Here is a 19,522-nt window from a genome sequence, read left to right as displayed (position 1 = left end):
TGAGTGTTAGTATAGATTTCCTGTGGCTCAAACACTAGGCTTAATTGACCTGAACAGCTCTGAGTGACTTGGCACCTCCCGTCTCAACCTTCCCTCCTCCCTCACCCCCCATCAAGACCTTTATGTGGGACAAAGAGGCTTTTGTCCCCAGGCCTGCGCCACCGCGCTCTAAACCTTTGTTGACTGTTTCTGTCTGACAGAGCAAATAGCTCTGGCCCCCTTTTGTTTATTGTCATTTTTTGAAGTTTGAACAAAGTTTATACAAAGCCCCATTTTCTGACGTTGTTTGCTGCCTGCAGGGGGAAAACACAGAGGGGAGCAAAGAAATGGGTTTATTGTTTGTTGAATTTTTGACTGTCTGCTGCTGTCTGACCTCTTATCTTCTCATCTCTCTCTCTCTCTCTCTCTCTGCCTTCTTTCAATCTCTCAACCTCTCCCGACCTCTCTCTCTTGCCACCCCCCCCGATCGCTCGCAGGGATCACATATACACGGTGGACACGGACACTGCCAACAGTGACGAGATCTTTTTCAGTAAGGTGAGTACGACGCCCGTCTCTCTTTGAGGATGCCTTGTTCTCAGCGCGCTGTGATTGACGGCGTTACCTAAATGACCTCCCTCCGACTGCCGCTGTGTGTTTGGGTGTGTGCGTGGGCGCGCGCATGCGTGCCTGCGAGCGGTCTCTTACTCACCCGCTAGCCGGTGCGAACCTGCCGCGCTCGCCATGGTGACCCCGTTAAGAAGATTATCCAATCAATCAGCGAGCAAACCACCTGCGTCATCCACACTCATCAGTGGGCCGGCGGAAGGTCTGATGGGCGTGTAAGAGAAGCTGACAGGACGCCGAAGCAGGAAGAAGAGAAGGATGGATAAATGAAGATAAGCAAGGAACAGAGTATCAGAGAAACTAGAGTGAAACCAGAGCGAGCGGAGTGAGGAAGACGAGGTGATTACAGAAGAGAAGAAACGCTCCATTGTGTATTTTCAGATTATTCAAAGAGCCTTTACGCCTATTGGCAGCAAAAAGCCCCTGTCCACTCCTTTTCCACCGCTCCTCGCCAACATCACTTGCCCTCCACATAATAAATGCAAACAGGATTCAAACAAGGCCATTCTCATGTATACAGCAACCCGCCATCGCTCCACCTCGTCCACTTTAGTGCCAAAGCAAGGCGAGTGGGTCTTAATGAGAGCAGGCTGCAGATGAAAGGCTGTTGGGAGACGCACTGATTGATTGATGACTGAGGGTCTTTAATCAGGGCCTGAGCTCCAAACATGTTGTACATCAGTGGCGGGTACGCAGCCGTCTCAGCCTGCGGCTCAGGGCTGACCCCCCGGGCCAGACAGGGCAGGGTCGAGCGGGCGGTGCACGTGTGTTTAATGTGTGCGGCTGGACTGCCAGTGTAACGTAGCACTGACGGATCAGTATGGGTGATGGTGAAATAGGTCAAATAGGTTTATGTGCTTGTAGCTGACTTCTGCAGGCACGGGTTATCTCTGACTCCCGAGGCCACGGCGGCGCAAGTGTGCATGTGTGTGTGTGTAGGGATGGTCAACCAATCAATCCACAAAAAAAAAAAAAAAACAAAAAACCGAAGTTCCATTCTGAGGTGAGATCTGTCCTTGGACAGACTACGTGTGGCATCATATTTCCTGCTCTCTGGCAGAGGATTAGATGTTCAGGGAGGTAAACTGAGATCCAAACAGTGCTTAGAATAAAGTTCACCTCGGAGCAGGTGCCTCATGAGGGAAATCAATAACGGGGAATCTCAGATGATGATCATTGATTGCAGTATAGATGGGTTATTGAGCTGTATAATGTCATTTGTTGTTTTCTCCTGCTTCACAATCCAGCTGCTTTGCTCTCTGACTCTCTTCCCTCTCCTTTATATCCGCCTTTTCTTCAGAAAATGACATGGAAGTCCAAACAGGCAGATGTGGACACTTGCAGAATGAAAGGGAAGCATAAGGTAAAGAAAAAAAAACCCACAACCACCTGAGTGTGTGCAGCCTTCATCATCATTTCCAGATGGCACATATTAAAGAAAGCAGGCAACCTGTTACTGATGCAAGTGATCACAGTCTCTCTGTTTCTTTGTCTGGCCCAAATTTACTGAGACAAGACCCCGAAGGTGCAATAACACGGTGTCTGCAGTTCATAACACTCCGCTCTGATCATCTATAGAGCACGTCAGTGAGAATCTTCACATCCAGAAGCAGTATAATTTTATCCTCTCTAAATAAACCGTAAAAAAAAAATCATCAATTAAAGATGCATTAAAATGTGGTCTAATGGTTCTTAAGACACCATAGGGAAATGCCACATTTAGGTTTGTTTAGAATTTCTCCAGTGTCTCTCAATATTGTACCTGAGAGGAGAGAAATCAAAAGCCTTTTGTTTTTAAAATCAGTATAAAAGTGTCCATCATAAGATCAGCATGTGTCACCGTCGATGTGATTTTTCTTTTCTTCTTTTCGCCTTTATTTCATGCCCTGCGCTCCCCGAAGGACGAATGTCACAATTTCATCAAAGTCCTCTTGCAGCAGAATGACGACACCTTGTTTGTTTGCGGAACGAACGCCTTCAACCCCTCCTGTCGGACCTACAAGGTAAGGGAGCGCACGAACCTGAGCACGCACGTTCAAACGCCACGGCACGGTGCCGTCAGCCCCTCTGACCTCTGTGACCGTCATCCATCATACACACTGTACTCATACAGTTACCTGAAACTCCTCTCCACTTTGTCTTCTCCCTCTCTCACACACACACACACACACACACACACAGGGGGATGTGTTTCAACTCGAGCCGTGTGAAGGTTTAGAGGCGGTGAGCTGCGGACATAGATGGATGACTTTCACAACTCGACGGGCCTTCCTCCTATGTCTTTATCTCCAGGTGTCTTCTGACACGCTCGATTTAGAAGCCGAGAAACCTAACAACCTCCCCTGTTTCATGAGCATTGTCAGAAGCAAGCGAGGGCATAATCCTGCAAACCGATTCCACCTCCTCCTGTAAACACTCGCCTGGTCTTTTTCATGTGGGAATGTCAGGAACATTTTTAAAAATTTGTTATGGAAAACTAAAGGCATTAAAAGAAGAGATGGATGTTATTGATCTGGGGTTGATAAACGAGAGCGCGGAGACATTAGGATTGACTTGGTGGATGAAAAGATAAATGTCAATGAAAAGTAGAAGAAAGCTCGGGAAACAGGGAAGCAGATGGACAAACACAAAAAGCAGATGGGCTGCCTTCAAAGTGCTGCTCAACATGCCCTAATTTTTTAACTTCCCCGGTGACATAAATCAGACTTCTGTTTATGCCTCAGTATGAAAAGTGAGCAGAATTGCCATCACTAACACTCATTTCAGATCATTCACAAGACTGCTGCACATACTGTGGATTACTGTGGAAACAAGGAAACGGTTGGTGTTTCAAGAAATTCGGATCTTAATTGTAGTTTTCAAACTTCAAGGCAACCCCTTGTTTTTAAACTCTTATCAAAAGTAATTTAAGATTAATGACAGAAGCTTCAGTTGCTTCATAGGATGACTGTTTTCTGCGAGAGAAATTCCATGAGTGGAGAGGCAAAGACGGGAAGAAAGGCACAGAAAGAGACACACAGACAAGCAGGCTGAAAGAATGACGGGGGGACGCAGCAGTGGCTCTGTCCTGAAGGATGTTACTGTTTGGTTTGTTAGGACGCGACGGGATGGTCACGGCACACGAAGATGTTATCTTGGTGGCCTGTGGGGAAAACTCTCCCTGCTTTGGTTCACTAGATCTGTTTACCAGAGAAACAAGACATCTCCGCTCCGCTGCCTCTGCGGTTCGGCATGCTAAGCACACAGAGTAAATGTCTTTCAATTCACTGACTCCTCCTGCAGTGAGAGTGGAATTTATGCCTCTGCATTCATCAGGCGTGGTTAGCTTTTATAGCGCCTCCGGTTATGGTTTCAAGGTTTGTGTTTTAGCTGCTACTGCGCCGATATTGCCGGGGTAAAAGGGGAAGGGAGGGCAAGTGCTGTAAAACACACTGCTCGCTCAGGCTGTGTCCTCGTTTTTGTGGAAAAGATAAAGTTCTGTCCTTAACAATATGGCAAATTGCATTGCTTTTGAAAGTGCTCGTGTTGATGTTGGCCTGTAAATATCACCCTGGTGCATTAATCAGTTTACCTGTTCAGACCTGAGGCAGATGAATAAATGCTTGTCCCTATAGAGGCAGATGTGACATGACTTCACCAGTGATTACAAAGCGTTTAATTGCTCACAGATCTTTATGATGCTTCCATTTTATCAACATGTTTACATGAAGAGGCACGTTTAACCTGCCTCAAACCTTGATGGATTAAAATAGAATTCCCCCACACTTCAATACAATACACTTTGAGTAATAAGTTATTTGATTTATAAAGATCTTTTTATGCAAGTCAAGGTTTTGCAGTTTGAATGCAGAGTGAAAATAAACTATGAAACATGCTAAAGTGAAATGCACAGATGAGTTGATTAGTTTTTATGTTTGATCATCACTGGAGTTTCTGAATATGTCTGTATTCAAAGCATTCATGTGTTTTTTTTATGATATTAGGAAATAAAAATGTGAACGCTGACATCATTCACAGAAAAATATGAATGCGCATAAATTAAAAAATGTCGAGGCTCAGCTTTTTTTTATACAGAGGTAACATGGACACACACACACAGACAGAAAAAGACACTCTCATGCCCACACTTGCACACAGGCTGTACTGCGAGCAGGCTGGCAGGCTCCCTGAGCAGATACTGGGCCTTTGATGGCTTGCTGGGCTCATCCCCTCTGCCTGGTCAAAAGTGTGTGTTGTGTGTGTGTGTATGTGTCTGTGGTTAAATCCACCTTGGCCACAGTTTGCCTCTCCATCTCCCCAATGTGACAGCGCTGAAAAGAGCTTCTGTTTCGGGGCCAGCCTCATCCCACATTAATCAACAAGGCTGCAAGGGCAAGCAGGAGGGATCGGGAGGCGAGGAAGGCGAGTGGAGGTGGAGGGGGAAAGGAAGGGGAGACAGTGGGGGCACCGAGGGCATCCGCCCTAAATCAGCAACAGCACATGCTTTTTTATGCTCCGACATATTCTCTGTCTGGTTATCTCTTCATTTCTACATTTCCCCAGATGTCCTCTTTCTTTTTCAACAATCAAATTGAATATTTTTTTTTCTCATCATTAGCTTTTTCTCTCGCCCCTCATCTTGTTTTGGCAGTCAGCGCTACACAAACAATGACACACAAATACATGCGTGCAGGAAAAAGCAGAGACACCTTGGCGGCATGGCAGAGTCGTCTCCCTCTGCACAACTTAGCACCCAGCTCCCTCTTTTCTTCTCCTCACTCCTGTCTCTGCTCCTCCTCCTCCTCCTTCTCCTCCTCCTCCTCCTCCTCTGCTCCTGCCAGCCCTAATTCCTCTCCCACTCCATTGCTCCCACCACTCTGCCATCTTCCCCTCTGTTGCTTTCTCCCTCTGTCACTCCCTTGCTGTGTTGTAATAATAAACACCCCATCCAGCTGGGCTGATATATGACTGGAGTCAGTTTCATCGCCTGTTGCCGGGTGAAGCAGGAGGAACCGGTGGGGAGTCCGGGAGCCACGAACTCCCAGGTGATGCGTTTTTTTTGACTTGGTGCTGCCGGACTGAAGTGTGCTGGGAAATTTCATCAGTTCCAAGTCTTTGCATTCGAAATGATTCATGCACGAAGGGATTTACTGTATTCAGCGCGGTGAACATACATACAGTCCTGTCTTTTTTACAACAACAGTTCCAGAAGCTATACTAATTACAACACAGTGGGACAGTAAAAAATAAAAGGTGGTCGGTGTCTTCATCATTATGTAATATGTAATCATGAACATTTAAGTAATGTTTTCTTGGATAGGCGTATGTAAAATGTGAGTTATTTCAAAATGTGAAGGGTCTTCTTGAATGTATTTTTGTGCGTTGAGTGAACCAACATGTTTGTTTCAACAACTGCAAATACTTCAGCTTCCTGCTTTGGACTAAAAGGTGGCCAGGGAGCGGTATCTTCCCCTGATGCTGGGAAACAGGTTGCACAGAAATGGGCCATAACTATTTATCTCCCAGAGAAATCTGTCCTTGCTGAGTTTACACAGCCACTCCCGGCCCAGGTGTGAACTTGCACACTTGACCTTTCAACCATAGAGATAGTTGCAGGTGCAAATATGGATTGCATACAGAAAAGTGTGGTGGGACTTCACACCAGCTGCAAACTTTAGATCACTGAACCAAACATCATCAGTGTGCCGAGTTGAAGAAAATCTTTCATTTTCGGATGTCCAGAATGAAGACATCCTCATGAAACACCTGGAGTGTTCAAAATAACATCTGCAAAAATGGGTCTCTTTGATTAGGCCCTTTAATTCACATATTAAAAAAAAAAAAAAAAAAAGTTATATTTGAAGCTTTTTTACACAAAGTGGCGCACTGGCTCATAGTTTACCCTGTTTGTCCTCAGTAAGATTTCACAAATCCCTCAGCAATGATAAATAAAGCCCATGAAAGAGTCCTCACGAAAACAACAGAGGCAAAATAAAAATGTGATCGTGTCCCTCACCCTGAGTATTGAAGCCGATGCTGAACCAATTATAACACTCCTGATGGGCATGTTTTGGATCTACATTGTGTTTGCCTAATTAATTAGCATATAGCCTATGGAAAACACCAATGAGCCGCTGTAGTAATTAATTCATCCAGATACACAGTACCCCAAGCCAAGGTTACTGTACATTCATCTGCTCCGCTGGAGTGGATGGCTAAAGAAGTGTGTTGTTGAGGAAGTGCTGATGAAGTCTGACAGTGTTACTGTTCCCTTCCCATTACTTTGAATTGTCTTTCAACAAAGCTGCGGCACTTCTTTCTTTTTAGCAGTGAGCGGAGCTGACAGCATAATAACGCTTCCCTGGTAAACAAGGTAGGGAAAAAAAAAAAAAAAAGGAATAGAAAAACCCACCTGGCTGTTAAAACATCACATTTCTTTATGAGGATATTTAAAAATGTGGTGGTTCAGCGTGGCAGTTTGATGGATTTCTATTGCACCTTTTCCAGAGGCTGGATATTGCCTCAGACAAGGCTAACGACATGGGAGTGAGTGCTCGGCTGCTGTTTTTTTCCCAAACATGCCAGCTTGACAGAAAGCGTATCTGTGGCCAGGCTGGGAGTGTCTTCCTCTGTTTAAATGGCAGGAGTAGATTAATGACAGCTGGCCGAGCCCAGGAGACGGAGGTCACTACCTTCGTGAAATCAAGTGAAGAGATGGAGGGGCGGGCGGGCGGGGGGACGAGGGGGTAGGGGACATGGTGAGATACGCATGTTTGTGATGTGCCAGAGGCGGAGGGAGTGTCTGTGTTCGGCGGATGACACAGAAGCTGCTGACGCTTCAAACTCAGCCGACTTCCCTTGTGCGCCGTGATTCAGTGGATACACCTGACCTTCAGCCACTCACATCTCTTATGATTAACTCAACCTAATCTATAATTACTGTCTCCCATGTCTAATAACCATATATGCCCGGTTTGCCTCCATATATCAAGCTCCCATAATTTCCGAAGAAACAGAAGAAGTCGTGAAATGCTCGGCCGCCGGTGGTTCTCTGTTTGTTGTAAAAGGTCACTTGTAATTTTCTCTGCCAAATCAGCCTCAACAATTTCTCTGGCAAGCTTTTCCAGCATTGCGCTGGAGTGTGTGTGACCTTTTTAGTGGGCAGATGATAACTGTTTCCGCCGAGACAGGAATAGAAAACAAAATGACCTGTTTAGAGACCAGAAAGGGCGGCGTAAGCAGTTTGCAGCCTTGGCAGGCTACGTTCCTCTTTGTGAGGAGTAAAAGAGAAAGTGAGAAAGTGAAGATGTAAAAAAACCCAAGAGAGATAGAAATAGAGATAGTGGAGAAAAATTACTACGTATTGTGTGCTTGGAAGGCAACCTGTGTGCAGAGAAATCTTCGCCGACCTCAGTCTCTGGTCAGTGCAGTACGGATTTTCCTCCCTGCTCTTGTGTGTACATGTGTGTATGTGTGTGTCTGTGGTCTTTTGGCCAGAGTGTCCCGAGGCAAGCTCGACAAGACAAGACAACCCATGGTGGGGTGACAGTGACCTCTCACCCTCGTCTGATCTGTCATCATGCCAGCGTACTAAAACTGAGCCGAATGCAAAACTAAAGCAAATTGCCCAAGTTTTCTATTCATGGAGTTCCAGCTTAGACCTTCCTAATCAGTGGATAATGATACCAAACTGCTCAGAGGAATGGGGCTGCTGAGTGAGAACAACTGAAAACCGGATCAGCCGCACCTCCAACGTATTGTACGTTGCAGAGTTGAAATCAGGATTTCAGTTGAACGGCACAAAAGCAGAGAACTAATGTAGCCTAAGGAAAAGCTACTTGTACCAAGACAAAACTGAGGGTGCAATATAAGACAAAAACAATGACTACTGTATGATCTGCTATTTAAAATGCATCGTGGTTTAGTAAAAATTTTCTCACGTTTCCAGCTCTGGGCTGTGTGTTAGCCCATTTTTTTTCTGCCCTGTTTCTCCTCCTCCCAGAGAAAGCAAAGAATTTTGAATTCAGGGCAAGGAAAGCACTGTAGTAAACTGGCTGAATATGTGTCTAGAGGGCTGTTAAAGCTTCTTCTTTAACACCAGCAGAGTTGAAGAATAAGAGATGGCAAGAGGAAAGCAAACCACATTCAAGCCATAGTGTGAAACATGTTGCGGTGGAAAGTCTCTCTTTCTGTCTAACTGACAGTTTCGAGGATATGCAGAGATTCCCTGCTTTGACAGCCCTCAGTGGGACGCCAGACTGGCATCCAAGTGATATTAGTTTAAGGTCAGAGTTAGACAGAAACACTCCTGAGCTGGTAGCGTGTGCGTTTTTTTTTTTAACACCACATGCCTGCACGGTTGTCATTGTCCTGACATCCAAACGCATTTCATGTTTTCCTCTGCCATATCCCACCAACTGGGAACCAGTACTTCCTCAGTCGTATTTCAAGCCCATTGTTTCACCGTGACACTACGCTCTGCATTGTTTTGACCTTTTCTTGACCTTTCACCTCTTGTCTGACCCTAGATGGACTCCCTGGAGGCTCTGGGAGAGGAGATCAGCGGGATGGCACGCTGTCCGTACGATGCCAAGCACGCCAACGTCGCCCTCTTTGCCGGTAAGATAAAACCCATTATGTGTGTCGGACTAACGGCGGCGTTATCGTGTTTATCATCGCTGAGATGTTCAAACAGTGGTCTCTGCTCTGCGGTGTAGCTCGAAAGAAATATCCGTCCACCGGAGGTTAAACTAGATTAGGTTTATGTGATAGCCCCAGCGCTCATTGTCTGCCATGAGGCAAAGACATTAATCTCAATTTTCGACTATCTGAAGTCATTAAATGTTGGAACATGACTGAGCTTGATGGGAAAGTTGAGTGTATTTGAGTAGAGGATTAGTTGCGCTTGTATTTAATATTGTTCTTAATACCCTGCGGTTTATTCTAATGGCAGTACTCCGACAACATGTCAAAAGCGAAAGCCAATCTGTGTTGCATGCACTCTAGCAAGGCATCACACTTGAGGCTAAATTTGCTCTTTGTTAGAAATTTTCTTCCTATTAGAGCCCTTCGGAGGCACATCAATAACATTAGGCTGACAGAAACAACAGAGTCATCCGTCTTTGTCTCTCATTGTATTTTCTGTCATTCTCTCCGTCTCCCATTTACTTTCCATCAAAACGCGTACGATTATAAATAAGTCACAGCGGATGGGGCCAGAGTGAGTCAGCTTTCCGTTGGCGGGGTGCGATTCCTGTGATGCAACGGAGCCACAAGCTGCTAAAGACATCCAGTTCAGCCGATTTATGGCGGTATTGATGAGCTGTGCCTGCCAGCTTAAAGCGGGGGACGAGGAGTAAATGCCCAGCCTGGCCAGTTAATGTGCAGCGAGGCTGCCTGAAAAGAGCTGGAAGCACTGAGTAATCAAGAGGGTTCCTCTGACTGCTCTCCTTTCAATTATGCAGTTTGAGTTTCCACTGTGGTTATGGCCCAGGCAGGCTGAGGTCAGCCTGGTGCGTGTGTGCGCGTGCGCGTGCATGTCGGTGTGCGATTGTGGGTTTCTGTGTACGCGTTTGTGCAGGACTTCATTGTTTGTGCCTGCGAAGAGTGTTTGCAAGACTTGGCGATTACAAACGTGCAGCATGTTTGAGGGTGTGTGTACAGCCTGTTTGTTGTCCATCAAAGCACCCCCCACCCCCCCCCCCCCCTCCCCCCCAAGGTTTCTCGGATTCCCGCACTTTACATGGTCCTGAGCCATCCGAAACATGTTTGTGTTTCCAGCAACAGAGGGGAATCCGAGAGTGGCTTTATGTGTTCCTCCCCTGATTTAATGTCACTGTTTTCACCTTTTTCTCACTTTTTACGGCCCTTTCTGTCTCTCTCTCTTTACTTGTCGCCAGTCTTTGTCGCCATCCCTCCTCCTTATTGCTCTTTCTGTCTCCGTGTTCCCTCTCCAGATGGCAAGCTGTACTCGGCCACCGTAACAGACTTTCTCGCGATCGATGCGGTCATCTATCGTAGCCTTGGAGACAGCCCGACTCTGCGCACTGTCAAACACGACTCCAAATGGCTGAAAGGTGAGTGTGGGACACGCAAACAGAGCCCCGGTGGCTGCGGAGCGCCGAGCCGACGGACAAAGCTGCAAAACAAACCCGTGCATGCTTGACCACGTGTGCGCGTTTCGAGCGATTTATGATTTATGGTGCAAGCGTCCCTTTTGTGTATGAATAAAGATACAAAGCACAGAGCACTTATGTTAATGCCGCACGCTCGGCTTGATCCAGTCATTTTGCCAACCTGCTCAAGTAGAGTTGAAATTGCTCTGCCCCGGGGGGTAAGCGAGCGCCAGTCCAGCCCGTAAAAAGCTCAATGGAGAGATTCATCTTTTCTCACATGCAAATTGTTTCGCTGATATGATGGATGATAGATGGAGGCTCTGGAGGCTCACAGGCAGTGCGTTTCTGCATAATATGACAGATATTCTGTCTGTTTACAGTGAAATATGGTGTCAGAAGTGTTTTGTCTCAGTAAAGCATGATTTTCACTCATATTTTCTTTTATTTCTTTTCCTCCTCCCGCAGAGCCGTATTTCGTCCAGGCAGTCGATTATGGGGATTTCATCTACTTCTTCTTTCGGGAAATTGCCATGGAATACAACACAATGGGAAAGGTAAGCATGGGCCCGATTCATCTGCTATTGTTTGAACCCTAATCAGAGGTGACTTCCTATTTACACAGAGAATTGGGGAAGTGCTGAAGGAAACTAACAGGATATGGGTGTATCACATAACTGGAAGAAGGCTTTCAGGAGCTGAAAAGTGGCCAAAGAATTTTTCAGCAGTAGATAAACACCGGGAAGGACGTGGAACCTAAAATAGAATCAAAAAGGAACTGTATGGATTTCTGGACATCCCATTGTCCAGCCTAAATATAGCACCTGGATCGCACGTCCGCGTCGTTCCCCCAACGCACCCACTTGACCTGTCAGCTCCATGTTTTGTAACTTTCACAATTTGGTTTTAGATTCTGCGCTGGATTTTTTTTAATGGAATAGCAGGTAGATCAAAAGATGCTGGAGAAATCATTCTCTCAATGTATACTTTAGTGGAAAAAAAAGGAGCAGAAACACAAAACATGAGAGAGGGGGATAAAGAGAGTGAAAAAGCGAGGTGGGACCAGATGAGAACCGAGCGGAGGTAACAAGAAACACGGCAATAATGGATTCACCGCCAGAAGTGACAGCCATGTGTTGCGCAGAGCATGAATACAGATCAGGCCTCTCAATCTGCTCAGTGTTTTGAAAGCTATGTCAGTATAATTATGCATGTGGCGGCCGAGCTGATTGCACGGAGAGCAATTTAACATTTAGTGACTGATATCTCTTCATTATTACACAGCTCAATGGCCTCGGCTGACAATGTAAACAGCCGCCCGTGCTTTATGGTCAGCTGATAAATCCACCGTGGCAGGTTTTGCACTTGCTTTAATGTTGACTGGTTACATTGTTACCGGTAAAATATAAACTGATGAATATTTCATTGCGTGTGTGTGCTATCGAGGCTCGACTGAAGTATTTGTTCTGTATAACCAATCTGTTGGAAGTCCGTGCGACGATCTGCAGCGGTTGTTTGCCTGTGCCCGAGCAGCGCGCAGATAAAGCCTGCGCGGAAACGTGACACCGAGCCGCGGAGAGCAAGCTGTGGCATAATTCAGCACTCGAGTTGAGGTGACAGTCTCACCTGCTCCGCCGCAGACGTTTCCCTTAATCGCAGCCCTCGACAATTTCACTGCGAACAGACTTGTTTTACCGCGAGATAGAACGTATGTTGTGTTTTAATTTGAAGAGAAAATCATTGCACGCTGCTCAGAGGTAAAGGGAAGGACTGTTGCTGTGTACATGGGCGCGGGTGTGCGTGCGGTTGCGTGTGGGTGTGTGTGTGTGTGTGTGTGTGTCTGCAGGGATCGAGTTTAAATGCATGTTTGCTCCCATTCACACCGTCAATTTCAGGTCAGGGATAGATTTATAGCTGTTAAGTATAGTGTGACAACAGCTAATTACAATACTGGCTACATGATCTTACGGCGGAGTTATAATTACAGCTCTGGCTCTGATCTGAAGTTATGGTTAAACCTTGTGCTGCCAGTTGCTGACTCTTTAACAGCATATCAAACGTGTCCATTTACACCTCTTTCTTTAATTCACTGCAAAGTGATGAAACGTTAGATTTCGAAGTCTCCGAAAGACTGTGAGCCAAAGAGAGCCTCCAGTCAGCATTGTGGGTAAAGTTTCTCTAAACTTTTTAATCCCCCTCGGAGTTTTTTTTTTTTTTTTTCATGAGTGTTGAAACACAAGCTGAGAAAAACATTCTCACCTCCACATTCTCACTCCTCACAAAATACAGTCTGCACAGTTCGTATTGAAATGTGAAATGTGTTTTTTTTTTCCACATTTTTTTTCCCGGGGTCCTTTATAGACTCATGCCCGTTGAAGATGTTAACCCTTTAACTGGATTCTAATCTGCTGGATTAGATGACTAATTCATATACAACTGATATGGGTATCTTATGTCTACCCACTGGAAGCTCTGCAGAAAGGAATAATTAAACAAAAGAAAAGTTGATGCTCTGCAAATTTCATGGCCTAACCTCGAGGAAGGTGCAGCAAGACTTTCCAGCTCAGCTAATATTAACTACCAGTCCAGCAGCTTGAGGCACGGCTCGCTGTCTGTTTGCAGCATTTTTATTTCACCAGACTTCAGCCTGTTGCTTGATCACTCTCTTTCACAAACATCAGTGTTTCTGCACGTGTTTGTTCACGTTTACAATGGAGTGATCGGATGCAGGGCCGAGTCTGTACAAGCACAGAATGAAATTTGATATTGTGAAGTTGTTATCAGGAAAAGTTATCAGACATAATGGAGTGACGGAAAAAAATGAACACTAAAAATGCAATATGGAAGATAATCTCTCACTACAATAACAGCAGTCTCACTGCTGCACAGTTTGAGGCAATTTGCTTCTAAATTGATTAAAAACAGATGCAGTCATTAACAACACAAACATTTTCTGACATTGTAAAACACATTGCACAATTTAACGATCTATCAGAATCTGTCTGTGTCCATTTTTAAACATGCAAATATATCATAGACCAGGCTCTGAGAGTTCAAAATCTCTGAAGTTCTGTTAGTGAGCGATGTTATAAAATAAAGTAATACCTGCTTTTCACTGGAGATTTATCCGAGCGACCAATTGAAAAGGTTTGGAGGCCAAGAAAAGACTCTTTGGCATAAAATTATGCAGCAGCTTTTGAAGCAGATTTGTTTTAAATGCTGGCAGTTTCTGTCTGAAATGTCTGTGAGCGAATGGATCTTAAGAAAGGAAATAAAAGTCAAACCTGTAAGTCATTTTAAATCAGATTTGATATTATAATGTTAGTGACAGCAGTTTGCCTCTATATCACCACAAGATGATGTGAATGCACTCCTGAAGATGAGTTTGTGCCAGTGATAGTTTAAGGTTGCGAAATTGTATGTTTCTGTAAAGGAAAGTCCTTCCCTCCATCCGCTTACACTTCCTGGAGAAATCTGTATGTAACAAAAGTCCTGTGAAGCATTCCAAAAGGAACACTGCAAAATATGATGAATTGCCTCAGTAAATGCTGCTTCATGTTGCATAAATTAGGATCTCTTTTGTTAAAGTCGCCATCAAACAGCGTGACAATGATAAATCGGCGGCTGCTTTCCCGATCAGGTGGTGTTTCCTCGGGTGGCGAGGGTTTGCAAGAACGACCGGGGCGGCTCGCCGCGCGTCCTGGAGAAGCAGTGGACCTCGTTTCTCAAGTCCCGGCTGAACTGCTCCATCCCCGGCGACTCCCACTTCTACTTCAACATTTTGCAGGCTGTGACGGACGTCATTCACATCAACGGGAGGGATGTGGTGATGGCGACTTTTTCCACGCCGTATAACAGGTACCATATAAAATTAAAAACATTGATTTTTATTTTTAAACTAGTTTTTGTGGTACATTCTTTCAGCTTTTCCCAGGTGTCTACAACATGTGTCAACAGCTGCTTCGCACTTTCCATTTATTAACCTGATTATCTTTCCGCAGCGTGAAATAGTTTTTAGAAATGCCCTCAATTCATCAACATGATGACAGTCTGACCTTTGGTAGCACTGGAAGCCTTTTCCCTCCTCATGATCTGCACTTTCTGTCTCCTGGGTCAACATTTACACCCTCCATCAAACCGTTTCGCTGCCCTTTTGACACGCAGGTGTTTAATCTCATTTCCTCTTTCTGCCATTCACATTCAGAACCGATTTTCATATTAGCCGGCAATGGAAGTTTTTTATCTAAATTGAAAATTACCACAAAGCCACAGAGCTTGGCTGATAGCTCACACATATTGTAATTTTCCATTTTATGGCTGCTTTTTAGCCGATAAGACAATTGCTTGTGACAACGCAATTGAGCATGGTTAATGGACATTAAAACCCAATGAAGCAATGCCTCTGAAAATTTCTATAAGCGCCAGTTTTGATCCTCGTATTAATTTTCCATTTCATAGTTGGGGGTGAAATTAGAGGGAGCGCGCTCAGACAGTCGGCAGCTCTGGGTTCCTCTGGATAGTTGCCCGATTCGCAGCACAGCGCCGCCGCTCTCTCACTCGGTTGGCTCGTCCCCCGTCTATCTGCTTTGTTAGCAGCCTGATAAAAACAGACGTACGACTGTCTAACTTTCTGTACATATCCACTGCAGAGGGTAATTACTGTAATTTATTAGCTAAGCCAAGAATTAACAGCTCTCTGACCTTGCTCTCGATAATACTGCCCTTGTGTGCGCTTGTCTCCCTGATGTCTCCATGATGAGTTTAACCCATGATGCAACTGCGAGAAAATCTAGCCAGCGGAGGAAAAAAAAGAGAAAAAGAATTTCCCTCTCTTTGTAAACAGTTCACAGTTTTTATTTCTCTGTGCCTCGAAAATAGAAAAGTGAGTCAGTGATCTGGTATGTGATGATTTCACACCGACAGAGAGAAGTCTGAGCTCCGCCGCTATCACAAGAGCCACGCTTTTCCCCTTAAAACGAAACGCAATAATAAGATAATCTGTTGTTCATATCATGAGCCCGACAGTGGAGGAAATTTCTATGCCTCGGGGTTTTTGGGGAAACCCAGTCTGGGATTGTGTGTCCTCATGAGGGTCAGTCTGCACGGTATACACACTGATCCATTGATTACTCAGTGAAGTAACGTAAAAAATGTCTGCGTCTTGACAGGCTCCTTTAATGCTTCAGGCGAAGCTGGTGGCTCTAGACGGAGGCTTGGCTGCCTGCACTGTCTGTGCTTTACTGTCACCTTTTTATCCACGTGCTCGATAACTTTGAAGCAGTGTCCCTATCTCCACTCCCAACAGAGGCGCTTTGACATTTTTTTGTCCTACCTCCTGCATGATTTCTTGCCAAAACAAAGGGACTACAGGCCCAGAAATCGTTGCGCACCAGAGCACTGAGAACGGCAAGTTTCAGCTGTTGACTGTGCACAGAAGAGAAGAAATAAATGGGACTCTAACAGCTGAGTAATTGTTTAATTAGTAGCTATGATGTGATTGCTAAATGACTGATTTACCCTAAAAATTCTTTGTGATTGCAACAAACAACAGCAACCAACCCGCTATAGCGCTGAAGCCCCTGAATCAGTGGGCTGAGACTAAGTGCTGAAGGATACCTCGAAAAGGTTTCCCAAAAAAGTCTTGAGACATCCACAAAACCTCACAAACATGTCATTTAGGTTTTAAACATGTTCCAAGAGTTGCACAGCTTTACTTTTTGTAAAATGCCTTCATAGTCGTTTGTCAGTGTAGTTTCCAGACATCAGAGAATGCGAGTAATGTCTGGTCTTCATCAAGCAGCTTCTGCACTTTGTGAGCTTCGCTCTGCTTAATATCAGGACCGGCAAGAGACCGTGTGTTTATATGAGACAGGAATTCTCAATTTTCTGGCATAACTGTCCTGTAGCTGTTGTGCATTTGTGTGTTCATTGCAAGATAATCTAATGTTGTATGAATATTGTACAGCATGCGCAATGTTTGTTTGAAATATGCCAAGTATCAATATAGGATGTTTTCTTTCTTTACGTGCTTGCAGTTAACCACAGCCTTGTAAATTGGTGGAATAATAGGCATAGAGGTGTTAAGAATTGGGAGAATCTTGCTATCAAATGGGACTATTTGTAAAAAAAAAAAAAAAAAGTGTGGAAAAAGAATTTGAGCCCACCCTTGTTGTTTTTTTCTTAACTTTTTTTAAATATCTGGCAAACCCTTGACAGCTTTCAAAGTTTGACTGTGTCGCCCAGTGTAAACATGCAACAGCTAAAATAAGCTCCCCTCGAGGGATTTAACCCAACTGAAAGGGAATTGTAACTCTTGTTTTCCTGTCCCCTGGTGATAGTCCCGAATTGGCAAGGTGTTTCTTTGATATGTTCAGTGAAGGAGGTTGTTTATGTAGTGTGTGTGTGTGTGTGTGCGTGTGTTTGTGTGTGTGTGTCTCTGTGTGTGTGCGGTGGCAGTATTCCAGGTTCTGCGGTGTGCGCCTATGACATGGCGGAGGTGGCCAACACGTTCACAGGGCGTTTCAAAGAGCAGAAATCCCCAGACTCCACCTGGACGCCTTTTCCTGAAGAGAAGGTTCCCAAGCCAAGGTACGGCAGCGGTTAATTAACCAGAGGAGACACACACACACACACGCAAACACACACACACGTGAGCACTCACATGATTTAACCCTTACTCATTTGCATTCTCTCTCTCACGCATACACACACTTTTTTTCCCTTTCTTCCTGCTCCCGGTGTGTGTGTGTTCTCCTACTCATCCACCATATGTGACCCTCCACTTCATGTATACGACTTGTTGAATCTCAATGTGTTCATCTCCCCACATCTCTAACTGATGTTGCGCCGTTTATTCGTGCATCCGCGCGTTGTTTTACTCACTCCATTACGGTTATTACATCCCCATGAGAGTCTTCTCTAAATGACATTACATTGCCTCCCACTCACACATTGCATGCGCACCCATTACCTCACCCCCCCTCCGTACACAAGTATTAACAAATGAAGCATGACATCATTTTACAGATGGCTGGCTAATTCCACAAATGTACCGACCTGATCAATCTCCCATCTACTGCATGCTAATTAGTGTGCTAAGAGCTACTCTACTATCCCAAGAATTAAAAATATAAAAAGATCCGGGAGAGGATAATTGTTGGTACCCTGTCTCTCTCTCTCTCCCTTTCTTTCTCTCTCTCTCTTTCTCTCTTTTTATATATATACTTTTACCTTAGTTGGCATATAATCGGGTATTTCCATTCAGCAATGCGACGTGTCAGATGTCGCAATTAACGAATCCGCTCGCCGTTGTTTTTGTTGTAATTGATGTGATTGATTTCATTTCCGTCCTGTGGTGTGTTCAGACCTTTTATCTGCAGAGAAACAGACGGAGAGTTGTAACAAAGCCACCCAGGTCTGGCCCCGCAGCAGACTGTTCCTCCATGTGTTACAATCTCGTTCTGAATCATTTACAGATTTTCGTATTTAAGAGATGTCTGTTTCCGTTCTGCTGCCCATATGCGCACGAGCACAAATGTAGCTACCGCTCAGAATTGTTTTTATTGAAAAAATGATTTTGGTCACATTTTCTTTGTAATGACGACTGGCTTTTCATGTCCTGGTGGTTAATTAGTAATAGAGAGATCAACATGAGCAGCACTCAGCTGGAAAATGTTTTCTTAAGTATTATTTCAGGTTAGTAAAAGCTCTGCCTTGATTGGGCAAAAACAAACAAAAAAATTGTCAGATTTTCACTTTAGTGCTCCAGTTTTTCCAGCATATTCACACTTTTAAAAGAAAAAATTATTTTTCTGCAATCTGCCTACTCTCTGTCTTGCTTAAAAAATTGATGAAGTCATAATAGAGTCGTGTGGCTTCTCTTCATTATTCGACACTTATGCATACAAATCATATCATTTCTGAAATAAATGTACACACTTCTGGAGTTTGGCCTTCGCATATTGATATTGTCTGATATTCAGCTGCAACAGGCTAATATCTCCAGGACCTGCTGTGGATTACGTGCTGTGGCAGGGTATCAAAGACCACGCAGTAAAGAGCTTTTACAAGCTCCGAGGTGAGATGCCTGCAAAGGGGATATGCTATCAAAAGCAGCTTCCCTTTTACAAGAAGCTCACCAACTCCTTGTAAAAGGATCAGATAGATGGGATGTCTCAGTGTCTCGCCCTGAAGCCATGGAAAAGAGACATCTCCTGTCCTCCGATTTGACCAAAGCCGTTCAGAGTGAAAGTCACGTCATTTAAAGCTGCACAGTCATTGATTTTTTTTTCTTTTTTTTTTTCGCAAAGTTAAACTTTCTGTCCCCCGCAGGGACTCGCGGCATGAAAAATCGCTCATTTCCCCAACAGTTAACGCTGTGGTTTTTCATTTGTACTTTGTTCCTCTTTCCCCCCCCTCACCTTGTTTCTGCCTCCCGTCGTCTCTCCCCGTCATTATAATCCTCTTCCTCCTCCTCATTTGCAGGCCTGGTAACTGTGCTGGTACTCCATCCATGGAGAGGTACAAGGTCTCCAACGAGTTCCCAGATGACACACTCAACTTCATCAAAATGCATCCTCTGATGGACGAGGCCGTGCCCTCCATTGCTAACAGGCCCTGGTTTCTCAAGACCATGGTCCGGTAAGTATCACACACTCCAAATGGCCGTCCGCTTCAGCCCGGGACAATAATTACATCAAGTGCTGCTCAGGGTGTCGCCGCTCATTAAAAGACAGTAATCCTCCATCAGAAAACCGGCGGCTGACCCATTTCTGTTAAAGCAAAAGAAACACCGGTCTGCACCGTGCTGCTGCCGTTCTCCCTGA

General features: G+C 44.8%; 1 protein-coding gene across 2 annotated transcripts in view; it reads left to right on the top strand.

Annotated features, from left to right (window-relative positions):
* sema6a (sema domain, transmembrane domain (TM), and cytoplasmic domain, (semaphorin) 6A) overlaps nt 1-19,522 on the top strand; it is a 104,249-nt gene that overhangs the window by 56,715 nt on the left and 28,012 nt on the right. For both annotated transcript variants that reach the window (XM_030104641.1, XM_030104640.1), the window contains exons 4-12: nt 477-537; nt 1,907-1,969; nt 2,508-2,609; nt 9,114-9,204; nt 10,542-10,661; nt 11,166-11,254; nt 14,338-14,555; nt 17,154-17,285; nt 19,182-19,337. In XM_030104641.1, coding sequence (XP_029960501.1) covers nt 477-537; nt 1,907-1,969; nt 2,508-2,609; nt 9,114-9,204; nt 10,542-10,661; nt 11,166-11,254; nt 14,338-14,555; nt 17,154-17,285; nt 19,182-19,337 — 1,032 coding nt within the window. The remainder of the gene's footprint in view (nt 1-476; nt 538-1,906; nt 1,970-2,507; nt 2,610-9,113; nt 9,205-10,541; nt 10,662-11,165; nt 11,255-14,337; nt 14,556-17,153; nt 17,286-19,181; nt 19,338-19,522) is intronic.

The sequence above is a fragment of the Salarias fasciatus genome, chromosome 12, assembly GCF_902148845.1.
Source record: "Salarias fasciatus chromosome 12, fSalaFa1.1, whole genome shotgun sequence".
Classification (NCBI taxonomy): domain Eukaryota; kingdom Metazoa; phylum Chordata; class Actinopteri; order Blenniiformes; family Blenniidae; genus Salarias; species Salarias fasciatus.
This window is presented reverse-complemented; position numbering and strand designations above follow the sequence as displayed.